The 24,562-nt window shown below is 37.4% G+C and overlaps 1 protein-coding gene across 1 annotated transcript in view; it reads left to right on the top strand.

The window, feature by feature from the left end:
- Window positions 1-24,562, top strand: part of MEIKIN (meiotic kinetochore factor) — a 134,246-nt gene that overhangs the window by 41,492 nt on the left and 68,192 nt on the right. The window contains exons 8-9 of the mRNA XM_067731668.1: window positions 6,142-6,212; window positions 21,370-21,450. Of these exons, the coding sequence (XP_067587769.1) occupies window positions 6,142-6,212; window positions 21,370-21,450 (152 nt within the window). The remainder of the gene's footprint in view (window positions 1-6,141; window positions 6,213-21,369; window positions 21,451-24,562) is intronic.

Below are 24,562 nucleotides of genomic sequence, written 5' to 3'. Positions count from 1 at the left end.
CAAGATATGATGTATCCTGGAGAATGTTCCATGAGCACTTGAGAAGAAAGTGTATTCTGTTGTTTTTGGATGGAATGTCCTATAAATATCAATTAAGTCCATCTTGTTTAATGTATCATTTAAAGCTTGTGTTTCCTTATTTATTTTCATTTTGGATGATCTGTCCATTGGTGAAAGTGGGGTGTTAAAGTCCCCTACTATGATTGTGTTACTGTCGATTTCCCCTTTTATGGCTGTTAGCTTTTGCCTTATGTATTGAGGTGCTCCTATGTTGGGTGCATAAATATTTACTATTGTTATATCTTCTTCTTGGATTGATCCCTTGATCATTATGTTGTGTCCTCCTTTGTCTCTTGTAATAGTCTTTATTTTAAGGTCTATTCTGTCTGATATGAGAATTGCTACTCCTGCTTTCTTGTAATTTCCATTTGCATGGAACATCTTTTTCCATCCCCTCACTTTCAGTCTGTATGTGTTCCTAGGTCTGAAGTGGGTCTCTTGTAGACAGCATATATACTGGTCTTGTTTTTGTATTCATTCAGCCAATCTATGTCTTTTGGTTGGAGCATTTAATCCATTTGCACTTAAGGTAATTATCGAAATGTATGTTCCTATTACCATTTTGTTAATTGCTTTGGGTTTGTTTTTGTAGGTCTTTTCCTTCTCTTGTGTTTCCCGCCTAGAGAAGTTCCTTCATTTATTGTAAAGCTGGTTTGGTGGTGCTGAATTCTCTTAACTTTTGCTTATCTGTAAAGGTTTTAATTTCTCTGTCAAATCTGAATGAGATCCTTGCTGGGTAGAGTAATCTTGGTTGTATGTTTTTCCTTTTCATCACTTTAAATATGTCCTGCCACTCCCTTATGGCTTGCAGAGTTTCTGCTGAAAAATCGGCTGTTAACCTTATGGGGATTCCCTTGTATGTTATTTGTTCCTTTTTCCTTGCTGCTTTTAATATTTTTACTTTCTACTTAATTTTTGATAGTTTGATTAATATGTGTCTTGGTGTGTTTCTCCTTGGATTTATCCTGCATGGGACTCTCTGCGCTTCCTGGAATTGATTAACTATTTCCTTTCTCATGTTGGGAAGTTTTCAAGTATAATCTCTTCAAATATTTTCTCAGTCCCTTTCTTTTTCTCTTCTTCTTCTGGAACCCCTATAATTCGAATGTTGGTGCGTTTAATGTTGTCCCAGAGGTCTCTGAGACTGTCCTCAATTCTTTTCATTCTCTTTTCTTTATTCTGCTCCCTGGCAGTTATTTCCACCATATTATCTTCCAGCTCACTTATCTGTTCTTCTGCCTCAGTTATTCTGTTATTGATTCCTTCTAGAGTATTTTTAATTTCACTAATTGTGTTCTTCATCACTATTTGTTTGCTCTTTAGTTCTTCTAGAGCCTTGTTAAGTGTTTCTTGTATTTTCTCCATTCTGTGTCTGAGATTTTGGATCATCTTTACTATCATTACTCGAATTCTTTTTCAGATAGGTTGCCTATTTTGCCTTCATTTGTTTGGTCTTGTAGGTTTTTACCTTGCTCCTTTGTCTGTAACATATTTTTTTGTTGCTTCATTTTTGTTTTTTTTGTTTTTTTGATGTGTGGTGCTATATTCCTGTCTTACTGGTTGTTTGGCCTGAGACATCCAGAACTGGAGTTTGCAGGCAGTTGGATAGAGCTGGGTCTTGGTGTTGAGATGAGGATCTCCGGGAGACCTCACTCTGATTGATATTCCCTGGGATCTGAGGTTCTCTGTTAGTCCAGTGGTTTTGACTTGGAACTCCCACCACAGGAGCTTCAGCCTGACCTCCAGATTGGGAACCAAGATCCCACAAGCTTCGTGGTGTGGTTAAAAAAAAAATAAGAAGAAAAAAAAAGGAGCAGTACAGTATCAAAGAATAAAAAAACAAAATAAAATTAGAAAGATGAAAAATATATTAGGAAAAATAAAACTATAATTGAAACATCTGCAACAAGGTAAAATAAAACCACAACAGAAAAAAGAAAAAAAAAAGGGTGGGGTGGGGTGGGGGTACAAGCCAGAAGGAGAGATCACCAGTCATTGGGGGTTCCTCCATCCCCTTAGGTGTCCGTGGTCCCCCACCGGTGCCTGCTAGATGCCCTAGTTGTGAGGAGATGCGAATTTTGTTTCCTCCTAGTACACCATCTTGACCCTGACTCCCTCTATTCATTTTTGTCGCGGTGCTGCAGTATTTGTTAAGAAAACTGGTAGCCCAGGAAATTGAGTGCTTTTTAGTGTGGTTGTATTTAAGAAATGAAGATATGTGAGGTTAGGTCTTAACTATCCCCACAGCACCCATCATTAATTCATTTAATAAACGTTTACTGAGTATGTATTCTGTACTAGGTATTACTATATATACCGATAGGGAGTGATGTATTTTCCCTGACCTTGTAAATTTCATTCGGAGGAGAGGAAGATAATCAGTAAACAGATGCATTGGAGTTATGTGTGATGGTTGAAAAATAAAAGAATCAACAAAGTGCCTTGCATTTTTGGCCCTCTATTATTTAGTTTACTATTAGAATAAACATAGCAAGACCTTTACAACCTTATTAACATCTATTGTATTTCAGATTTCTATTTTCTTTATTTTCTGCAAGAAGTTTTATAGCATCTGTTTGGGGATAAATTTAAAGAATTGCTTGTTTTGCTCCTGATAGATATAAATGTTTGTATGAACTGAAAAAAAGAGTTTTTTTGGTGTTGTCTTCACTTTAAGCGGTTGTCTTAATGAGCATTTAGAAAATGCCAGGTATTATATTAGGAAATGTGGGTATAAAAATGCTTAAGATGGTTTCTGTTCTAAGGGAAATGAATCTAGTGATAAAAACTAAACTTGTAAAAGCACACATCCTTGGAAAGAGTAGCACCTACTACCTTGGAGGGTGAGCATTAGAAGGAAGATTTGCTTTACAGATCACAATTAAGGAACTTGTGAACAAAGGAAGAAAGATATGAAAGGGAAAGTTGGTAAGGGTATCAAAAACAATCATGATTTTACCTAGTTCTTGCCAGATTTTGGCTGTGGAAAATATTATTTATAAAGCCTGGTAGTAAGGCAGAATATTGATTCTGTAATTATGTATGCTTGTGTATTCTTACTTTTATGTGGTTGATTGACTTAAAATTTCAAATTAAATAAATTACATCTTACTCTAGAGTTATTTTTTACACATTCCTTAATTCAGCAAATCCAAGTTTGTTCCAGTTGTTTGTTAGGCTCTTTACTAAGTGTTAGGAAACCAAGAAATGACTATATTCCTGCCCTCAGGGGTTCATAGTCTAGTAATAGAAACAAACAAACAAGAAATTACTTCTCAGACATCTCCTGCTCAGTCTTCTTTGCAATGTTATCTACTGCTATTAGCTATTAAATGTGGGAGTTCTTAAAGGCTGATTCCTAGATTTTAATTTCTGTTCAGTCTACTCCCTGATATGTATAAGTGTCCTATAGAAGGTAGGGCTTCCAAATTTTCCATTCTGGACTCTCCTCTGAGGTAAGACCCTTATATGTAGCTGCCTTCTGGACATCTCCGCTTGGATGTTTCAGAGACACCTTATCTCATCATTCGTTAATTCCACTCATTCAACGAATATTTATTAAGCACCTACAGTGTAACACAAACTGTTTTAGTTGCTGGGGAACATGACAAATTTCTTGCCCTAACAGAGTTTATATTATAGTGGAGAAAGAAAGAAAATAAACAGATAAAAACAGATAAACAAATACATATATCACAACATCAAAAATAAGAGTAATGAGGGAAAATAAAGAAGGGTAAAAACAGAGTGTGTGACGAGGGATGCTGTTTTAGACAGGCTAATCAGGATAGGCCTCTCTGAGGAGGTGACATTCACACAGAGCTTGAATGAAGTGACAGAGTGCGCCATGTGAAAATCTGGTGGCAGAGCATGCCAGGCATAAGGGCATCACAAGTGAAAAGACCATGAGATGGGAATGTGTTTAGCATGTTGGAAAAAGAGAAAAGAGGCTAGTGTGACTGGAGAAAGATGAGGAAATAAAAATGAATGGTTGAAATTGTAGTCGGTGAGCAAGTGGTATAATGTAGTCTCATATGCCATCGCAAAGAGTAGGGATTTTTTTCTAAATGTGTTGATAAGTGCATCTTAGAGCAGAGGAATGACATGATCAGGTACATATTTTATAATTATCACTCTGGCTACTATGTGGATAATAGACTAAGGGGTAAGAGTGGAAGCAAGGAAACCTTGTGAAATAAACTATTGCAATGGTCAGATAATGGTGTTTGAGACTAAAGTGATAGCAGTGGTCTGATTTGGAATATATTTTAAAGGCAGATGGGCCAGGATTTCCTGAATAGGTTGGTTGTTGGGTAAGAGAGAAAAGTCAAGAATGACTCTTAAATTATTGGTTTGAGCAACTAGATGAATGGTGGTATCATTTCTTGAGATAGGAACATCGTAGGGCAGAGCAAGTTAGGAGAATAATTAAGAGTCTTTGGTTTATGCATATTAAATTTGATCTGTCAGCTCATGTACATAATGTTACATGAAAGAATGGAAACACAAACAGGTATATACTCATTTATTTTATATATATATATAAAGTTCAAGAACAGGCAAGACTTATTCTGGCTAACAGAAGTTAGAATAGTGGTAATCTTTAAAAAGGGGTTGCTGACTGGGAAAAAACATATAGGAAATTTCTGGGGTGTTGGAAATATTTTATGTCTTGATCTGGGTGATAATTATATGGACGAATACATGTAAATATAAGATTTGTTCCCATTACTGTACCTATGGAGTACCTTAAGAAAATATTAAAACATTAAGAGGATTTTTAACCTTCAGCTGGAGATGTTGTGAAAGCAGTTTGTGACACAGAGTCCGGAGTTCAGGGCAGAGACTGGGGCTGCAGATAAATATTTAGAGTCAGGTATAGATGCTTTGAAGCCGTTAGAGTAGGTGAGTCACTTAGGAAGAGAAAAGAAATAGAAAAGAGACATGTAAAAGAATGTAAATGGAACACTTCAACATTTAGAAACAGCTGTAACAAAATATTCCAAGAGATCAAATAAAACAAGGGTTGATGACTGAGAATTGTTACAACCAAGACCTAACCTAGTCTTCCTCCTCCAGTGTCCTCTGTCTCAACAAATGTAGCTTAATAAACCAAAACATGGGATCATCCTCAACACCTTCCTGTTTGTCATTTCTGTCTCTAAGTACTAATTTTATCTTTTACAGAACTCTCAAACCTACAGCTTCTCTCTACATTGAGAGATGAAGATGAGAGGAATGATTAGCCTCAAAGTTTACCAGATTTAGCAAATAAAGATACACAATGCCCAGTGAAATTAGAATTCAGAAGCAAATAATTTTTAATATAATTATGTCATGAACATTGCCTAGGCTGTACTATTACACAGAAAATACTTAAACTAAAAAGAATTTGTGATTCATCTGAACTTCACATTTAAGTGGGCATCCTATGTTTAATCTCTGCAATGAGGCTGGAAATATGTAAGCAATACAGGGATTATAAAAATAGGATTTTGTATGCCAATTTAAGAAGCTTAAGTTTTAACTTGAGGGCAGTGGAAAGCCTTTAAAGAGTGTTAAGCAGATGATATTAGATTTGTATTTTAGGTATACAGTGTGGATAGTGGACTGCAGAAGGAGGTGATTTGAAAGGCTATTGGGATCTATGTAGCAGGAAAGGTTTTGGGGTACAGATAAAGTTTTTGGTAAGATGAAAGAGGCCTGAGTATGTTTTAAGTGCTGGTAGGAAAGTTGGAGTAGAAAGGGAGAGAGTGAAAATACAGGATAGTAGAAATGGAAGGATAATTAATGAAGAATTCTAATCACATGCAACTTTCTCTACTAATTGAAAGGTAAATCTTTTATATACAGTTTATTTACTTCTGTGAAACCTGGAGCTCTTGAGATAAAGGTATTTTTAAGAATTCTTTCTCCTTTCTGTAGCAGGTTGTTCAACATACATTAAGTTTTTCTTCTAAAACTATTACAAAATCATAGTCATTAAAATCCATTTTTTCCTCAAATTTGAGTTCTCTTTTCTGTACTTAGAGTTCATGACAGGTTAAATAATGAAAATACTAAAGTATATTTTTATTATAGATAATGCATCTTGTGGAGTTTTACTTGCTGAGAAAAATTACCCTTCAACCCCTCAAAAAACAAAGAAAAAAGCAAGTATTGAAGCAGAATAACCTTATAAACCATAAATTTCATTAATATGGGACATACTATTTTCTTTTAAACAACACTTTTATAGGAATTATTTTTCAGCCATTTAAGCCAATAATGGAAAATATTTTTGGAGCCTAGCAATTAGATTGCATTATTGTTGCATGAATATATACTCTATATAAAGTTAATGAAAGGGATTAAAACTTTAAAATTTTCCAATTTCCTTAAATTGGATGTCTATTAATAATTTAAAGTGAAAATAACACATTTGCTTTGTAGCCAGAACAGTGTTCTATACGAAGGAACTGAAAATCAGTACATTAGGCCTGGAATCTAGAGGTCTTTGGGGAGGAATTCAGACTTGATTATGTATATAACAGGAGCTACTCTCTGAGTGGCTACTCAGAGTAAAGTATTATTATCCTTTTCATTATATGTTTTTTATAGCATTCCTATCAGGTAAGTTTTTCATTTGTTTTATTTTTTAGCAATTTTATAGCTGAGAAAAATGAGGTTTAGATATTAACCAATATGCTTGAGGAGCTTGTGACAAGTCTTTCTCAATCTAAAACCTGTACTTTTTCCACTGTACCGTATGGTCACTATATACTTTGGGGAGCAAATTGAAAGAGGGCAAGAGTGTCAGCAGGAAGATTCATTAATAGAAAGTTGCAAAGGTTTTTGGTGGGAGATTGTGGTGGCTTTAACTAGGATGTTTTGTAGGAGAGATGGAATAATATGCGTGGATTGAAGATAATTTTACCTATAGAGTTTATGGATTGGACATAGAGGATGAAAGAGTGAGAGGTGTCAATAAAGGCTTCTAGGTTTGTGTCTTAAGCAGCTTTGATGGATAAAGGTGCTATATAATGTGATAGGAAAGGCAGGAGATCTGAAGGCACATAAAGATGAAAATGTTGGAAGGGCCATTAGCTGTAAGTTTCCAGGTCAGGAAAACAGAACAGGAGTATACAATATTATAGATATTTTAAAATTCATGGTAATGGGTGAAATCACCTGGGAAAGAGTATCTAGAGAGTAAGGAAGAAAAGGGGGTCCAGGATCAATTCTTGAAAAACTCTACAGTCACATGGAAAAGGAAAAGTGGGCAGAGAGAACAGGGAAAATAAACAGCATATGGTATCATAGAAGGTAAAGGAGGAGAGCTTTTGCTCCTTAAAGGGAGAGTGGCCAACTATGCTGGGTGCTGCTTGGAGGTCCAGTGTTATAAAGAATTTTGAAAAATTGGAAGACTTCCAGTTTCTGATCCAACATGAAAGGAACTTAGAAGTCACTACTCTGTCCTAACAACAAGTAGAAACCTGAACAAACTGAAAAATAAGCAACTCTTTATAGATCTTTCGAAGAAGTAAGTAAGGTCACATGGTCAACTGCTACACCAAAATATGGAAAGACAGACAGGTGGATACATAGAATAATGACTTACCAGAGCAGAAACACATGAACAGAAACCTCCCTGTGAACCAGTGCTGGGGTGGGAAACCCAAAAGTGTGATTGATTAATTGCTAAAGGCTCAGTGTGGACAACTCTGAAAGTTAAAAACTCAAGAGGGACCCAGTCATCAGAGGAACCTCCACACTTTTGTGAGTTTTACCTCCAGAAACTCTACCAGATCCTCACAGTGAAAATCAGAGAAGAATACCCTCATGCTTCTGGTAGTGGAAAGGGAAAAGGAACCATTTTGAAATACATCAGAATATTCTGTTCTTCTTAACGAAGTCTGCCCTCAACAGAAAGTGTTTTACAATAGCCTAACTTGCTGGGGTTTTATCAGAGCCTAACCTACCTGGGGAGGGGAAGTACCTGATTCCAGCCAGCTCTCCACTTCCAAGTGGAGGAAGGAAATTATTCAATTCCAGCTCCCTCTAGCCTTCCACATGGGTGAATGGAAGTACCCGATTACTACAAGATGGTCCTTTCTAGCCATCCTGTCCCAACTCAAGGGGGAAAAAACTGAGAAGAACCGGTGATGTTTGCAGTCCAGGGGCACAGGCTCAATAAAAGACTGAGACCTAATCATAGAACTGTAGAATGCTTCTCCATCCCTACAATTTATCAGTGCATTACTAAAGACGTATTCACCACAGTTGCTATTACCCAGTACATCATGTCCACATTTTAGCAAAAAATTACAAGCCATACTAAAGGGCAAAAATTACTGTTTAAAGAGGCTGAATAAGCATCAGAGCCAGAGACAGATGTGGCAGTAGTGTTAGAATGATCAGACCAGAAATGTAAAATAACTATGATTAATGTGCTAAGGCAGTTATAGGAAAAAGTAGACAACATGCAATATAAGCAGAGAGATGGAAATTCTAAGAAATAATCAAAGGAGTGCTAGAGATCAAAAACACTATAGCAGGAATGAAGAATGCCTTTGATGGACTCAGTAGTAGAATAGACACAGCTAAGGGAAGAATATCTGAGTCTGAGGACATGACAATAGAAACTTCCCAAACTGAAAAGCAAAGAGAAAAAAGGACTAAAAAAAAAAAAAAAAAGAACTGTGGGACAACTACAAAAGGTGTGACATATACATAATTAGAATTCCAGATGGAAAGAAACAGAGAAAGGAACAGAAGCAACATTTGAAACAATAATGACTAAAAATTTTCCAAAATTAAAATGTCAGACATTAAACCACAGATCCAGGAAATTGAGACAATACAAAGCAGGATAAATGCCCCCAAAACTACATATAGAAATATCAGATTTGAACATCAGAAAATCAAGCAAAGAAAATATCTTGGAAGAAGCCAGAAGGAAAAACACCTTACCTATAGAAGAGCAAAGATAAGATTTACAGACCTCTCCTCAGAAACCATTCAAGCAAGAAGAGAGTGAAGTGAAATATTTAAAGTATTGAGAGAAAACAACCACCAAGTAGAATTCAGTACCCTGTGAAGTTATCCTTCAAAAGTGGAGGAGAAATACATACTTTCTCAGACAAACAAAATTTGAGGGAATTTGTTGCCAGTAGGCTTGCCTTGTAAGAACTATTTAAAGTTCTTCAGGAAGAAGGAAAATAACATGTCAGTATAGGTTTATCTATCTTAACAAATGTACCACTGTGGTGTAGTGTGTCAATAGTAGGGGAGGTTGTGCATGATTGGGGACAAAGGGGTATATGGGAACTCTGTACATTCAGCTGAGTTTTGCTGTGAACCTCAAACTGCTGTAAAATATGAAGTTTGTTAATTTTTTAAAAGTCAATTGCATTTAGGATCAAGAAGGAAATTGATGACTTTGGCAATAATAATTTTAGTGGACTAGTAAGGAAACTAGATTGGAATAGGTTAAAGAGTTATAGAAATTGAGAAAGTATAAAATATATAAAGAAGCAAATTGGGACATAAACAATATAAAATGTGTGTGTGGAGGGGAAAGTAAATGTGTAAAACTTTTTAATGCAATTGAAGTTAATTTGTTTTCAGCTTAAAGTAGACTATTATAAGATGTATTATGAATGCCTTAGGTAATCAAAAAGCAAAAATCTGTGAGAGATACACAATGATAAAGAGAAAAGAATCAAAGCATACCACTAGAAAAAAAAACATCAATTCACAAAGAAAGACAGCAATAGAGGAAGAAAGGAACAAAGGAACTATAAAATAATCAGAAAGCAATTAACAAAATGGTGATAGTCCTTACTATCAATAAGTCTGCACCTCTCAGTAATTATTCTAAATGTAAATGTTTTAAATTCTTCATTTAAAAGATATAGAGCAGCTAAATGAAAACAAAATAACTATATGCTGTCTACTAGAGACCCACTTAAGCTTTAAGGACACTAAGGCTGAAAGTGAAGGGATGGACAAAGTTATTCCATACAAATAGAAACCCAAATAGAACAAGGGTAGCTATACTTATATGAGACAAAATAGATTTTTAAGTCAAAAGCTGTAATAAGAGACAAAGAATGCCATTATATAGTGATAAAGGGGTCAGTTCATCAAGAGGATATAACAATTGTAAGTATATACTTACTGAATTTTGAAGCACTGAAGTATATTAAACAATTATTAACGGATCTAAAAGCAGAAATAGGCAGCAGTGCAATAAGAGTAAGGGACTTCAATACCTGACTTTCAAAAATGGATAAATTATCCAGACTGAAAATCAGTGAGGAAATAATGGACTTGAACTACACTTCAGACTAAATGCACCTAACAGACATATACAGAACATTCCACCCAACAACGGTAGAATCCACATTCTTCTCAAATGCACAGGAAACATGTTCCAGAATAGATCATACGTTAGGTCACAAAACAAGTCTTTAACAAATTTAATAAGATTGAAATTATATCAAGTATATTTTCTGACTGCAATGGTATAAAACTAAAAATCAACAATAAGAGCAAAGCTGGAAAACTCAAATATTTGGAAATTAAACAACATACTTATGAAAAACCGATGAGTCAAAGAATAAATCAAAAGAGCTATTAAAAATATCTTGGGGGGGGGCTTCCCTGGTGGTGCAGTGGTTGAGAGTCTGCCTGCTGGTGCAGGGGACACAGGTTCGAGCCCTGGTCTGGGAGGATCCCACATGCCGCGGAGCAGCTAGGCCTGTGAGCCACAACTACTGAGCCTGCACGTCTGGAGCTTGTGCTCCACAACAAGAGAGGCTGCGATAGTGAGAGGCCCACGCACCGTGATGAAGAGTGGCCCCCGCTTGCCACAACTAGAGAAAGCCCTCGCATCGAAACGAAGACCCAACACAACAAAAATAAATAAATTAATTTAAAAAATATATCTTGAGGGCTTCCCTGGTGGCGCAGTGGTTGAGAGTCCGCCTGCCAACGCAGGGGACACGGGTTCGTGCTCCGGTCCAGGAAGATCCCACGTGTTGCGGCACGGCTAGGCCCATGAGCCATGGCCGCTGAGCCTGCGTGTCCGGAGCCTGTGCTCCGTTAACAGGAGAGTCCACAACAGTGAGAGGCCCGCGTACGGCAAAAAAAAAAAAAAAAAATCTTGAGACAAATGAAAATGGAAACACAACATACCAAAACTTATGGGATACATCAAAAGCAGCCTTACAAGAGAAGTTTATAGCGTTAAACACCTACATTAAGAAAAAATTAAGACCTCAAGTAACAGCCTAATCTTATACTTCAGGGAACTAGAAAAAGAAGAACAAACTAAGTCCAAAGTTAGCAGAAGGAAGAAAATTAAAATATTAGAGCAGAAAGAAATGATCTAGAAACTAGAGAGACAATAAAAATGATTAACTAAACTAAGAGTTGGTTTCATTAAAAGATGAACAATTGAGAAACTTCTATCTAGACTAAGAAAAAAAGAGAGATGACTCAAATTAATAAATTATAAATGAAAGAGGAGGCATTACAACTGATAACACAGAAATGCAGAGAGTCATAACAGACTTCTATGGATAATTATATATCAACAAATTTGATAACTTAGAAGATATGGATAAATTCCTAGAAATGTACAACTTACCAAGACTGAATCACAAAGTAATAGGGAATCTGAACAGACCAATAATGACCAAGGAGATTAAATCAGTAATTAAAAATTTCCCAGCAAAAAAAGGAACCAGCTAGCTTCACTGGTGCATTCTACCAAACCTTTAAAGAATTAATATGAGTCTTTCTCAAACTCTTCCAAAAAGTTGAAGAGGAACACTTCCAAACTCATTTCTGAGGCCATCATTACCACGGTTACTAAATTCAGATCAGGGCATTGAAAGAAAATTACAGGCCACTATCCCCACTGAACATAGATGTAAAAATCCTCACCAAAATGCCATCAAACCAAATTTAAGGACACATTAAAAGGACCATATACCATTATCAAGTGAGATTTATCCCTGGGACTCAAGGATGGTTCAACATAGGGAAATAAATTCATGTGATACACCACATTAACAGAATGAAGGGTAAAAACCATATGATCATTTCAATAGATGTTGAAAAAGCATTTGACAAAATTCAACATCGTTTCATGATGAAAACTCTCATTAAATTAGGTATAGAAGGAATGTACCTCATCATAATAAAGGCCATATATGACAAGTGCATAGCTAACATCATAGTCAGTGGTGAAAAGTTCAAAGCCCTTCCTCTAAGATCAAGAATAAGAAAAGGATGCCCACTCTTGCCACTTCTACTATACTATTCAACATAGTATTGGAAGTCCTAGCCAGAGCAATTAGGCAAGAAAAAGAAATAAAAGGCATCCAATTAAGAAAGGAAGAAGTGAAATTATCTCTGTTTACAGATGACTTGATCCTATATTGAAAACCATAAAGACTCCACCAAAAACCTTTAGAACTAATAAACAAATTCAATAAAATTGTAGGATACAAAATCAACATACAAAAATCGGTTTCATTTCTATACACTAACAAAAAACTATCTGAAAGAGAAATTAGAGGGCAATCCTGTGAGATAATAGAAAAAATATATATACTGGTCTCTGCCCCCAGTTTCTGGCACAGAACTCCTAAACCCTTATAATTTCCTAAGTGTAAGAATGCTAGGAGCATCTCTTTGTTTTAGTATGTGGTCTTTGACCTCATCCCTGACACAGGACTCCTACAACCTTGTAAACTCCTAAGTGATAAGAGTACTAGTGGATATTTTGTTTTAATGAAGCAACTCTGGATGGGCTTCTGGATGGCTCTGGTATAGGGACTGGTCACCAGAAAGATGAAGCCATGATTAGAAGCTTGGAATTTTCAGCCCACAGCCTCCCCTTCTCCAGAGAGTGGTGAGGGGCTGGAAATGAAGTTAATAATTGATCATGACTATGTGAGGAAACCTCCATAAAAGTCCCAATAGTAGAGGGTACGGAGAGCTGCCAGGTTGAGCACAGAAGCTCCTGCACTTGGAACTCTCCCAGACCTCACCTTATGTGTTTTTTTATCTGGCTGTTCGTATATATCCTTTAATAAATTGGTAAATGTAAGTAAGTGTTTCCCTCAGTTCTGTAAGCTGCCCTAGCAAATTAATCAAATCTGAGGTGGGGGTGATGGGAACCTCTGATTTGTATCCAAATCAGACAGAAGTTGTGGGTAACCTACTACTCACAATTGTCATCTGAAGTAGGATGGGAACAGTCTTGTGAGACTGAGCCCTTAACCTGTGGGATTTGACACTATCCCCAGGAAGATAGTGTTAGTACTGAGTTGAACTGTAGGCTGCCTAGCTGGCATTGTAGAAAATTGCTTGTTCTGGAGAAACCCCCACACACATTTGGTGACCAGACCGTGCGGGTTTTGTGTGAGTAGTAAAGTAGACTCACAGGAGAAAGACTCATAAGAGGTAAAACAGGTTTTTCCTTTTAAAATCCCATTTACAGTAGCATCAAAAACAATAAAATACTTAGAGATAAATTTAACCAAGCAAGTAAAAGACCTGTACACTGAAAACTGTAAGACATTGATGAAAGTAATTGAAGAAGACAGAAATAAATGGAAAAATATCCCGTATTCTTGGATTGGAAGAATTAGTGTTGTGAAAATGTCCATACTATCCAAAGTGATCAACAGATTCGGTGCAATCCCTATCAAAATTCCAATGACATTTTTCACAGAAATAGAAAAACTATTCTAAAATTTATATCAAACCACAATAGAACCGAAATACCTAAAGCAATCTTGAGAAAGAAAAAAGCTGGAGACATCACATTTCTTGTTTTCAATTTATATTACAAAACTATAGAAATGAAAACAGTATGGTACTGGCACAAAAAGAGGCACATAGACCAGTAGAGAGCACACACATAAACCTACGCACGTATAGCCAATTGATTTTTTTTTTTTTTTTTTTTGCGGTATGCGGGCCTATCACTGCTGTGGCTTCTCCCGTCGCGGAGCACAGGCTCTGGACGCACAGGCTCAGCGGCCCTGGCCCATGAGCCCAGCCGCTCCGCAGCATGTGGGATCCTCCCGGACCGGGGCATGAACCCGTGTCCCCTGCATCGGCAGGTGGACGCTCAACCACTGCGCCACCAGGGAAGCCCTAGCCAATTGATTTTTGACAAGGGTGCCAAGAACATAAAATGGGGAAAGGATAGTCTCTTCAATAAATGGTAATAGGGAAACTGGATATCCACATGCAAAGGAATGAAATTGGAACCCCATCTTACATTAGTCACAGAAATTAACTCGAAATGGATTCAAGACTTACATATAAGACCTGAAACCCTAAAAACTCAAAGAAGAAAACATAGGGAAAAAGCTTGACATGGGTCTTGGCAATGATTTCTTTGATAAGGCACCAGAACACACAACAAAAGCTAAAATAAACAAGTGGGACTACATCAAACTAAAGAACTTCTGCATAGAAAAGGAACAGTTAGTAAATTTAAAAGGTAACCTACAGAACGAGTGAAAATATTTGCAAATCGCATATCTTCTAAGGGATTAATATCCAAAATATATAAAGAACCTATATAACTCAAGAGCAAAAAGCAAATAATTCAATTTTTAAATGGACAAAGTACCTGAATAGACAGTTTCCCAAAGAGCATATACAGGTGGTCGATAGGTACATGAAAATGTGCTCAATATCACTAATCATAAGGGAAATGCAAATCAAAACTACATTGAGATATCACCTTGAACCTGTTAGGATGGCTATTATCAAAAAGCCAAAGCTAACAAATGTTGGCAACGATGTGGAGAAAAGGGAACATTTATACACTGTTGGCGGGAATGTAAATTGGTATAACCATTATGGACAACCATATAGCAGTTCCTCCAAAAATTAAAAATAGAACTACCATGTAATCCAGCAATCTCACTCCCAGGTATGTATCCAAACGAAGTGAAATAAGTATCTTGAGGAGTTATCTGCACTCCCATGTTCATTGCAGCATTATTCACAATAACGAGAGATGGAAACAACCTAAATGTCCTTCACTGGATGAATGGATAAAGAAAATGTGATATAGATGTAGAAAATGGCATATTATTCAGCCATAAAAAGAAGGAAATCTTTCCATTTGCGACAATCTGTATGAACCCGTAGGGCATTATGCTAAGTGAAATAAACCAGAGAAAGATAAATACTGTATGGTATTGCTTATATGTGGGGGGAAAAAGCCAATTTCATTACAGAGAACAGAACAGTGGTTGCCAGGGTCTGGGGTATGAGGAAATGGTGAGATGTAGGTTAAACTACAGACTTTCAGTTGTAAGAAAAATAAGTTCTGAGGGTCTGACATTAGCATGGTGACAATAGTTAATAATATGGTATTGTATATTTTAAAAGTTGCTGAAAATATATTTTAAGCTTTCTCACAATGCACACTCCACTAATGTTAACTATGTGAGGTGATGGATATGTTAATTACCTTGATCTTGGTAATCATTCCACAATGTATATGTATATCAAATTATCACTTGTGTGCTTTAAATATATATATTATTATATTTGTCAATTATTCCTCAATAAAGGTGGGAAAAAAAGAAAAAAATAAAGTAAGGAAGTAATGATTATCTATAGAGATTAATTCTGATGGGAAATAGTGGAAAAGAACAGTAACTAGAGGGAGAGGCAGGGTCAGAGTAAATTTATTCTGTTTTGTTTTAAAGATGGGATATGTGGGACCATTTTTTAGGGCTAATGGGAATAATAGAAGGAAAGAAGAGGGAATAGTGAATGTAACTCAGTAGGCAACTGGAGCTCCCTGTGACATAGAGATCTAGTTGAAGTTGACCTGAATTTCACTTTTTTAACGTAAAGCAATGAAAAATCTTCCACATACTTCTATGTTTTCTTTTCCATGCTTCTTTGCTTCCTCCTGGTTACATTTCCCTTTCCTGTTTCCATGCATGCTGTCTCAGTTTCATACTCCATTATCTCTCTCTCTCTCTCTCTCTCTCTCTCTCTCTCTCACACACACACACACACACACACACACACAACCACACACACGCACACCTTTCTATACAAATCAAGCATCTTATAATTTGTGTGTCACATGTTACATTAAATGCCATTTCTTATGCTCTTGCATGTTCTGCCCCTTCTCAAAAGCTGTGTTCCTAAGTTTCTCTTCCTGACTATAGCTTTACCATTTCTGGGATGCTGGTCTATGAGAACTTCCTTATATTATTTTGAAGAAGATATACAGATGGCCAATAAGTACATGAAAAGATGCTCAATATCCTTAGTCATTAGGGAAATGCAAATCAAAACCACAATGAGGTATGACTTCATATCCACTAGGATGACTATAATCAAAAAGACAGATAACGGAATTCCATGGTGGTCCAGTGGTTAGGACTCGGCACTTTCACTGCTGTGGCCCGGGTTCATTCCCTGGTCGGGGAACCACAATTCTGCAAGCTGCACAGCACGGCCAAAAAAAGAAAAACAAGACAGACAATAATAAATGTTGGTGATGATGTGGAGAAATGAGAACCTTCAGACATTGTGGGGTGAATGTAAAATAGTACAGCTGATTCGTAAAACAATTTGGCAGTTCTTCAAAATTTTAAACGTGGAGTTACCGTAGGACTCAGCAATTCTACTCTTAGGTTTATACCCAGGAGAAATAAAAGCATACATCCTTACAAAAACTTATACATGAATGTTCTTGACAGCATTTATTCACAACAGGCAAAAAGTGGAAACAACACCAGTGTCCATCTCCTGATGAATGGGTAAATAAAATGTGGTATATCCATACAATAGAATATTATTTGGCAATAAAAACCAGTGAAGCACTGATACATGCTACAACTTGGATGAACCTTGAAAAAACTATGCACTGTGAAATAAGCCAGTCACAAAAGGCCACATATTATATGACCTCATTTATAAGAAGTGTCCAGGATAGGCAAATATATAAAGACAGCCATAGATTAGTAGTTACTTAGGGCTGATGGGGATGGAATGGAGATAGACTGCTAATGGTTATGGGGTTTCTTTTAGTGGGAACAAAAATGTTCTAAAATAGGCTGTGGTGATGATTGCACAACCCTGTGAATGTATTAAAAACCATTGAATTTTACTCTTAAATGGGTGAATTTTATGGTGATTTATATCTCAATAAAGCTATTTTAAAAAATAAAAACAAAAAACTTCCCTATACTATTATATGGAGGAGAGAAGTCCTTGAAAAGATGAGGAAGGATGAGATCCAGAATACCAGTGGAGGAACTGGCATTTAAAAGAGGAGGGAGATTTCTCTTGTGATATACTTGTAGATGTAGTGGTAGCAGGGCGGGTATTGTGCTTAGAAGGACCCCATGCTTCATTTAATGCTCTGTTTTCACCATCTTGACATTTTAAATAGCTTTTAAATATTGGGGCCCCACAATTTTATTTTGCACTGGGCCCCCAAAATTTGAGTCTCGAGTGAGTAGTTGGATGCTGTTTGATGTCTTTTATTGTTGCAGGGAAGGGTGAGCCAAAGATGTCAGTTGCAGATGGTAGAAGGAAGGAGGCTAGAGGTTTAAGGAAAATTGGGTGATTTTGAAATAGTCATGAGAAGCTAGAGAAGTGTAGAAGAGGTGCCAATCTGTGGCTACTCCTTTTGAGTTTGTAGTGCTGTTGGTATGCCACATTGTATAATTTTCTCCAACACTTAATTGCACTGGTGGTACAGCGGATATTGATGTTAGGGTTCATCAGGCTGGGGATTTGTCAGGCATCTGTGATAGGAGGAGAAAGCGATAAGAAAGTAGTTATAATGATGGTTGGTGGTAGATAAGGAAGGAATAAGACAGGAGAAAGATCATGGATGAGATAACATTGTAGGATCAGTAAATTGGAGATTTCAATGACAGGGAAGTTTATTTCCTCAAGATAATTGTGCAGGGGTTGGACAAATATAGGAAGCTATTTGAATTGATTGATTCTGTAGTTTCTATTGACGGCAAGGGCTAAGTTTGATCATAGAGTGAATGAAATGCCATGAGGGGAAAAGGTTATTGGAAATGCAGAGATCAAGCAACTTAGAGACCAGTTGGTTGGCTGGGTTATTCCCTTGGATGATGAAATTGCTGAGAATGATGACAGGAGTGAGAGAAAAGGCTGTATGCAAGGTGTGAAATTTTCAGTGAAAGAAAGGAGTTAATAGTTGACAGTAAGTACCTCACTCTTTGCTCCATACCTTTGTTCTTTCCTTTGCTTGGACTATATCAATACCTTATACCTCTTCTACTTCCCTCCCCTCCTCTTTCTTTATCATCCTCTTTATCCCCTTACCCTCAACTCAAAATCTTGTCATTCTCAAATTGCATTCTCCTCAGTTATGTTGAATATATTTAAACTTTGAATATTATTCTACTTTATTTATTTATTTTAATTTATTTATTTTTGCCTGTGTTGGGTCTTCGTTGCCACTCACGGGCTTTCTCTAGTTGCAGCAAGCAGGGGCTACTCTTCATTGCAGTGCACGGGCTTCTCATTGCGGTGGCTTGTCTTTGTTGCGTAGCATGGGCTCTAGGCATGTGGGCTTCAGTAGTTGTGGCACACGGACTCAGTAGTTGTGGCTCGTGGGCTCTAGAGCGCAGGCTCCGTAGTTGTAGCGCATGGGCTTAGCTGCTCCACGGCATGTGGGATCTTCCCGGACCAGGGCTCGAACCCATGTCCCCTGCATTGGCAGGTGGATTCTTAACCACCAGGGAAGTCCCTGAATATTATTATAAACACATCTTGAAAGCATAAGACAAGTCACATAACTTAGGACAAGCAGTCACTGAACAGTTTTCAGTGCAGGGACTAGTTGGTAAAGCAATACACTTTCTTTTTTTGTTTGTTTGTTTGTTTTTGTTTTTGTTTTTTGGCGGTACGCGGGCCTCTCACTGTTGTGGCCTCTCCCGTTGCAGAGCACAGGCTCCGGACGCACAGGCTCATCGGCCATGGCTCACGGGCCCAGCCGCTCCACGGCCATGTGGGATCTTCCCGGACCGGGGCACGAACCCGTGTCCCCTGCATCGGCAGGTGGACTCTCAACCACTGCGCCACCAGGGAAGCCCGCAATACACTTTCTTGTAGTTGCAGCTTCCTGATGTCTTAGAAAGGACTTTTTGTTTTTTAAATGAAGATTATTGCATAATAAAGATATTTATATAAATATATTTAATGTTTTCTCTAAAATTTAGTTTTAAATAGTGACAAATAAATAGATCTTATTGTCATTTTTCTTTTCAAAAACACTATTTGGGAGATGTTACCTTAAATGTGGTAGGACAATTTTTTGAGCTGAGTATATTTCAGACTATTTTGTCTTTCAACAATTTTTTTTTCCTTAAATATATTAAAAACCTTACTTTTTTAAAAAAACTTTTTAAGTTTAAAACTTTCTTTCAAGTTGAGGGAACTATAGATAGAAATATAGATCCCATTTTAATTATAACAATTATAACACAAATATATATAAAACAATAAAAATAGGACATCTGAGAGATGATACAAATGTTGTTATAGCATTGTAAAATGTGTTTTATGATTCTGAATTTCTTTCAGCCTGAAAAAGATCCTGAACCTAGAGATACAAGTTCTCAAACAACATTAAGCTCTCATCACCTAAATATCAAGGTTCCATCATCTCACCAGAGGTCTGTTGTAGAAAGCAGTGCAGGTAGATCAGTTGCTAAAGTTCTGCTGCCTCAGCCCCTCAAACCTGCGTTGGTAAGCACTGGCCTTTTATTAACTAATTCTTGAAAAGACTATAAAAAGAAAATGTACTTATTAGGAAAATTTAGGTATGCATTAATGTCTTAGCAAATCTAGGAAAAAATGCGGAGAATCTATGTACTTACAGCTATATACAGGCAGATTTTTTTTTTTTTTTTTGCGGTACGCGGGCCTCTCACTGTTGCGGCCTCTCCCGTTGCAGAGCACAGGCTCCAGACGCGCAGGCTCAGCGGCCATGGCTCATGGGGCCAGCCGCTCAACGGCATGTGGGATCTTCCTGGACCGGGGCACGAACCCGTGTCCCCTGCATCGGCAGGCGGACTCTCGACCACTGCGCCACTAGGGAAGCCCCAGGCAGATGTTTTTTAAATGGATTGACTGTTGACAATTGTGTCACTTGAGACCACTGGGAAGAGATTATTCCAGCAGAATTAAGAGTTCAGGGCTTCCCTGGTGGCACAGTGGTTGAGAGTTCGCCTAACGATGCAGGGGACACGGGTTCGTGCCCTGGTCCGGGAAGATCCCACATGCCGCGGAGCGGCTAGGCCCATGAGCCATGGCCACTGAGCCTGCGTGTCCGGAGCCTGTGCTCCGCAACGGGAGAGGCCACAACAGTGAGGGGCCCTAATAACGCAAAAAAAAAAAAAAAAAAAAAAAAAGTGTTCAAATGGCATATTGGAGGGGGTAATACCTGAGAAAGGAAAGCAGGGAGGAAGGAAGATTGGGCTGGAATAGCCTCAGTCTTCAATGCAGATCTGACAAAGACTCTCCCAGTGGGGAGGTCTGGAGCAAAGATTGTCCATTATAGGAATATTATGTTGGGCTGCTATGCTTAGATGTTGGTTGAGGCTTGCCCTAGATGATGGCCTCAACCTGAAAGCTGAAGCAGATTCTAAAGGTGTTGCAGCTGGGCAGTATCAGCTAACTGCACTCCTTGCAGTGGAACAGCATGTATTATTTGTAACCTTTGCATGGCAATTCCTAGGGTAGAATAATCCCTATTGTTCAGATGAACAGATTAAAAGATCATATAGGTAATAAATTAGAGAACTAACATATTTAGTGTACTAGGTAAATTTACTTATAATTTTTTGATAAAATCTTCCTAATAAATATTCCAGATTATGTCTTGAACAACTAGTTTAAGAGATTTTAAGCCAGAAAGAAAGAGTTCAAGAAAGAAAAGACGAAAGAAAGAAAAAAGAAACCTAACACAACTTCCCTGTGATGTTCAGGTTTTATGAATTTGGGTTCCAGGCTTGGCAGCATGTAATGACACCTATTCAAAGAGATATATCATTTTTACCACATAGAGTTCTCTTGGAGGTTGTTTGACCTAGCTCAAGCCAAAAAATTCTTTAGTTTCTTGTCTAGTGTTTTAAAATTTAATTAGCATATTAAAATTTTATTACTATGACATATGATCTAGTATACTATTAAAATTTTGTTTGTACTGTATTAAGGTATTTTATTTCTTTCTGCTATTCAATTCCCTATTTCACAAAATACTGATAGAACACACATTCCAGTACTTCTGATAAGAAAAGCAGAGGCCTGTTAACAAGTACTCCGTCTTCACAAACAGCTAGTTTAATGGTAAGTGTTATTAGCATTTGACACTTGTAGTATCTATTTTCTGGCTCCCTGTTCTTCCCATTATTCTGTTTCTCTTAGACTAGGGGAATATCGCACATAGACAATAATGTCTGTAATTTCTATTGCATAAACATACTTTCACTGGAAGTACTCTATATACTGGTATACATGAAAGAAAGATTTCTGTCTTCTTTAAAAAAAATTTTTTATTGTGGCAAAATATATATAACATAAAATTTACCATTTTAACCATTTTTTAATTTTTTTTTTTGTGGTACGCGGGCCTCTCACTGTTGTGACCTCTCCCATTGCGGAGCATGGGCTCCAGACGCGCAGGCTCAGCTGCCATGGCTCACGGGCCCAGCCGCTCTGCGGCATGTGGGATCTTCCTGGACCGGGGCACGAACCCGTGTCCCCTGTATCGGCAGGCGGACTCTCAACCACTGTGCCACCAGGGAAGCCCCATTTTAACCATTTTTAAATGTGCAGTTCAAGTACTTTCACATTGTTGTGCAACCATCACCACCAACAATACTGAGAAATTTTTCATCTTGCCAAACTGAAATTTCATACACATTAAACAGTAACTCCCCATTCTTTCCTCCCCAGTCCCTTGTTACCACCATTGTACTCTCTGTCTCTATGAATCTGATTGTTCTAGGTACTTCATATAAATGGAATCATACAGTATTTGTCTTTTTTGTGACTGACTTATTTCACTTAGCATAATGTCTTCAAGGTTTATCTATGTTGTAGCATGTGTCAGGATATACTTCCTTTTTAAAGGCTAAATAATATTACATTGTGTGAATATACCACATTTTGTTTATCCATTCTTCTGTCTATGGGCATTGGGTTGCTTCCATCTTTTGGCTATTGTGAATAATGCTGCTATGCAAATGGGTGTAAAAATATCTCTTTGTGACCCTGCTTTCAATTCTTCTGGGTATATTTTTGAGGAGCCACCATACTGTTTTCCATGTCAGTTGCACTATTTTACATTCGCACCACAATTTACAAATGTGCCAATTTCTCTACATCCTTGCTAACACTTGTAACTTTCTGTGTTTTTTTTTAAATAATAGATGTGAGATGGTATCTCCTTGTGGGTTTTTTTTAACACCTTTATTGGAGTATAATTGCTTTACAATGGTGTGCTAGCCTCTGCTCTACAACAAAGTGAATCAGCCATACATATACACACATTCCCGTATCTCTTCCCTCTTGCATCTCCCTCCCGCCCACCTCCCTCTAGGTGGTCACAAAGCACCGAGCTGATCTCCCTGTGCTATGCGGCTGCTTCCCACTAGCTATCGGTTTTACATTTGGTAGTGTATATATGTCCATGCCACTCTCTCACTTTCTGCCAGTTTCCCCTTCCCCTTCCCTGTATCCTCAAGTCCGTTCTCTAGTAGGTCTGCATCTTTATTCCCATCTTTCCCCTAGGTTCTTCATGACCTTTTTTTTTTTTTTTTTTTTAGATTCCATATATATGTGTTAGCATACAGTATTTGTTTTTCTCTTTCTGACTTCACTCTGTATGGCAGACTCTAGGTCCATCCACCTCACTCCAAATAACTCAATTTCGTTACTTTTTATGGCTGAGTAATATTCCATTGTATATATGTGCCACATCTTCTTTATCCATTTATCTGATGATGGACACTTAGGTTGCTTCCCTGTCCTGGCTATTGTAAATAGAGCAGCAGTGACCATTGTGGTACATGACTCTTTTTGAATTATGGTTTCCTCAGGGTATATGCCCAGTAGTGGGATTGCTGGGTTGTATGGTAGTTCTATTTTTAGTTTTTTTAAGGAACCTCCATAAGTTCTCCATAGTGGCTGTATCAATTTACATTCCCACCAACAGTGCAAGAGGGTTCCCTTTTCTCCACGCCCTCTCCAGCATTTATTGTTTGTAGATTTTTTGTGATGGCCATTCTGACCGGTGTGAGATGATATCTCATTTTAGTTTTGATTTTCATTTCTCTAATGATAAATGAAGTGGAGCATTCTTTTATGTGTTTGTTGGCAATCTGTGTATCTTCTTTGGAGAAATGTCTATATAGGTCTTCTGCCCATTTTTGGATTGGGTTGTTTGTTTTTTTGTTATTGAGCTGCATGAGCTGCTCATAAATTTTAGAGATTAATCCTTTGTCAGTTGCTTCATTTGCAAATATTTTCTCCCATTCTGAGGGTTGTCTATTCATCTTCTTTATGGTTTCCTTTTCTGTGCAAAAGCTTTTAAGTTTCATTAGGTCCCATTTGTTTATTTTTGGTTTTATTTCCATTTACCTAAGAGATGGGTCAAAAAGGATCTTGCTGTGATTTATGTCATAGAGTGTTCTGCCTGTGTATTCCTCTAAGAGTTTGATAGTGTCTGGCCTTACATTTAGGTCTTTAATCCATTTGGAGTTTATTTTTGTGTATGGTGTTAGGAAGTGTTCTAATTTCATTCTTTTACATGTAGCTGTCCAGTTTTCCTAGCGCCACTTATTGAAGAGGCTGTGTTTTCTCCACTGTATATTCTTGCCTTCTTTATAGAAGGTAAGGTGACCATATGTGCGTGGGTTTGTCTCTGGACTTTCTATCCTGTACCATTGATCTGTATTTCTGTTTTTGTGCCAGTACCATACTGTCTTGATTACTGTAGCTTTGTAGTATAGTCTGAAGTCAGGGAGCCTGATTCCTCCAGCTCCTGTTTTTCTTTCTCAAGATTGCTTTGGCTATTTGGACTCTTTTGTGTTTCCATACAAATTGTGCCATTTTTTGTTCTAGTTCTGTGAAAAATGCCATTGGTAGTTTGATAGGGATTGCACTGAATCTGTAGATTGCTTTGGGTAGTATAGTCATTTTCACAATGTTGATTCTTCCAATCCAAGAAAATGGTATATCTCTCCATCTGTCTGTATCATCTTTAATTTCTTCCATCAGTGTCTTATAATTTTCTGCATACAGGTCTTTTGTCTCCTTAGGTAGGTTTATTCCTAGGTATTTGATTCTTTTTGTTGCAATGGTAAATGGGAGTGTTTCCTTAATTTCTCTTTCAGATTTTTCGTCACTAGTGTATAGGAATGCCAGAGATTTCTGTGCATTTAATTTTGTATTCTGC

The sequence above is a fragment of the Pseudorca crassidens genome, chromosome 3 (assembly GCF_039906515.1).
Source record: "Pseudorca crassidens isolate mPseCra1 chromosome 3, mPseCra1.hap1, whole genome shotgun sequence".
NCBI classification, from domain to species: domain Eukaryota; kingdom Metazoa; phylum Chordata; class Mammalia; order Artiodactyla; family Delphinidae; genus Pseudorca; species Pseudorca crassidens.
Note: the sequence above shows the minus strand (reverse complement) of the source record. Positions and strands in the feature narration are given on the sequence as shown.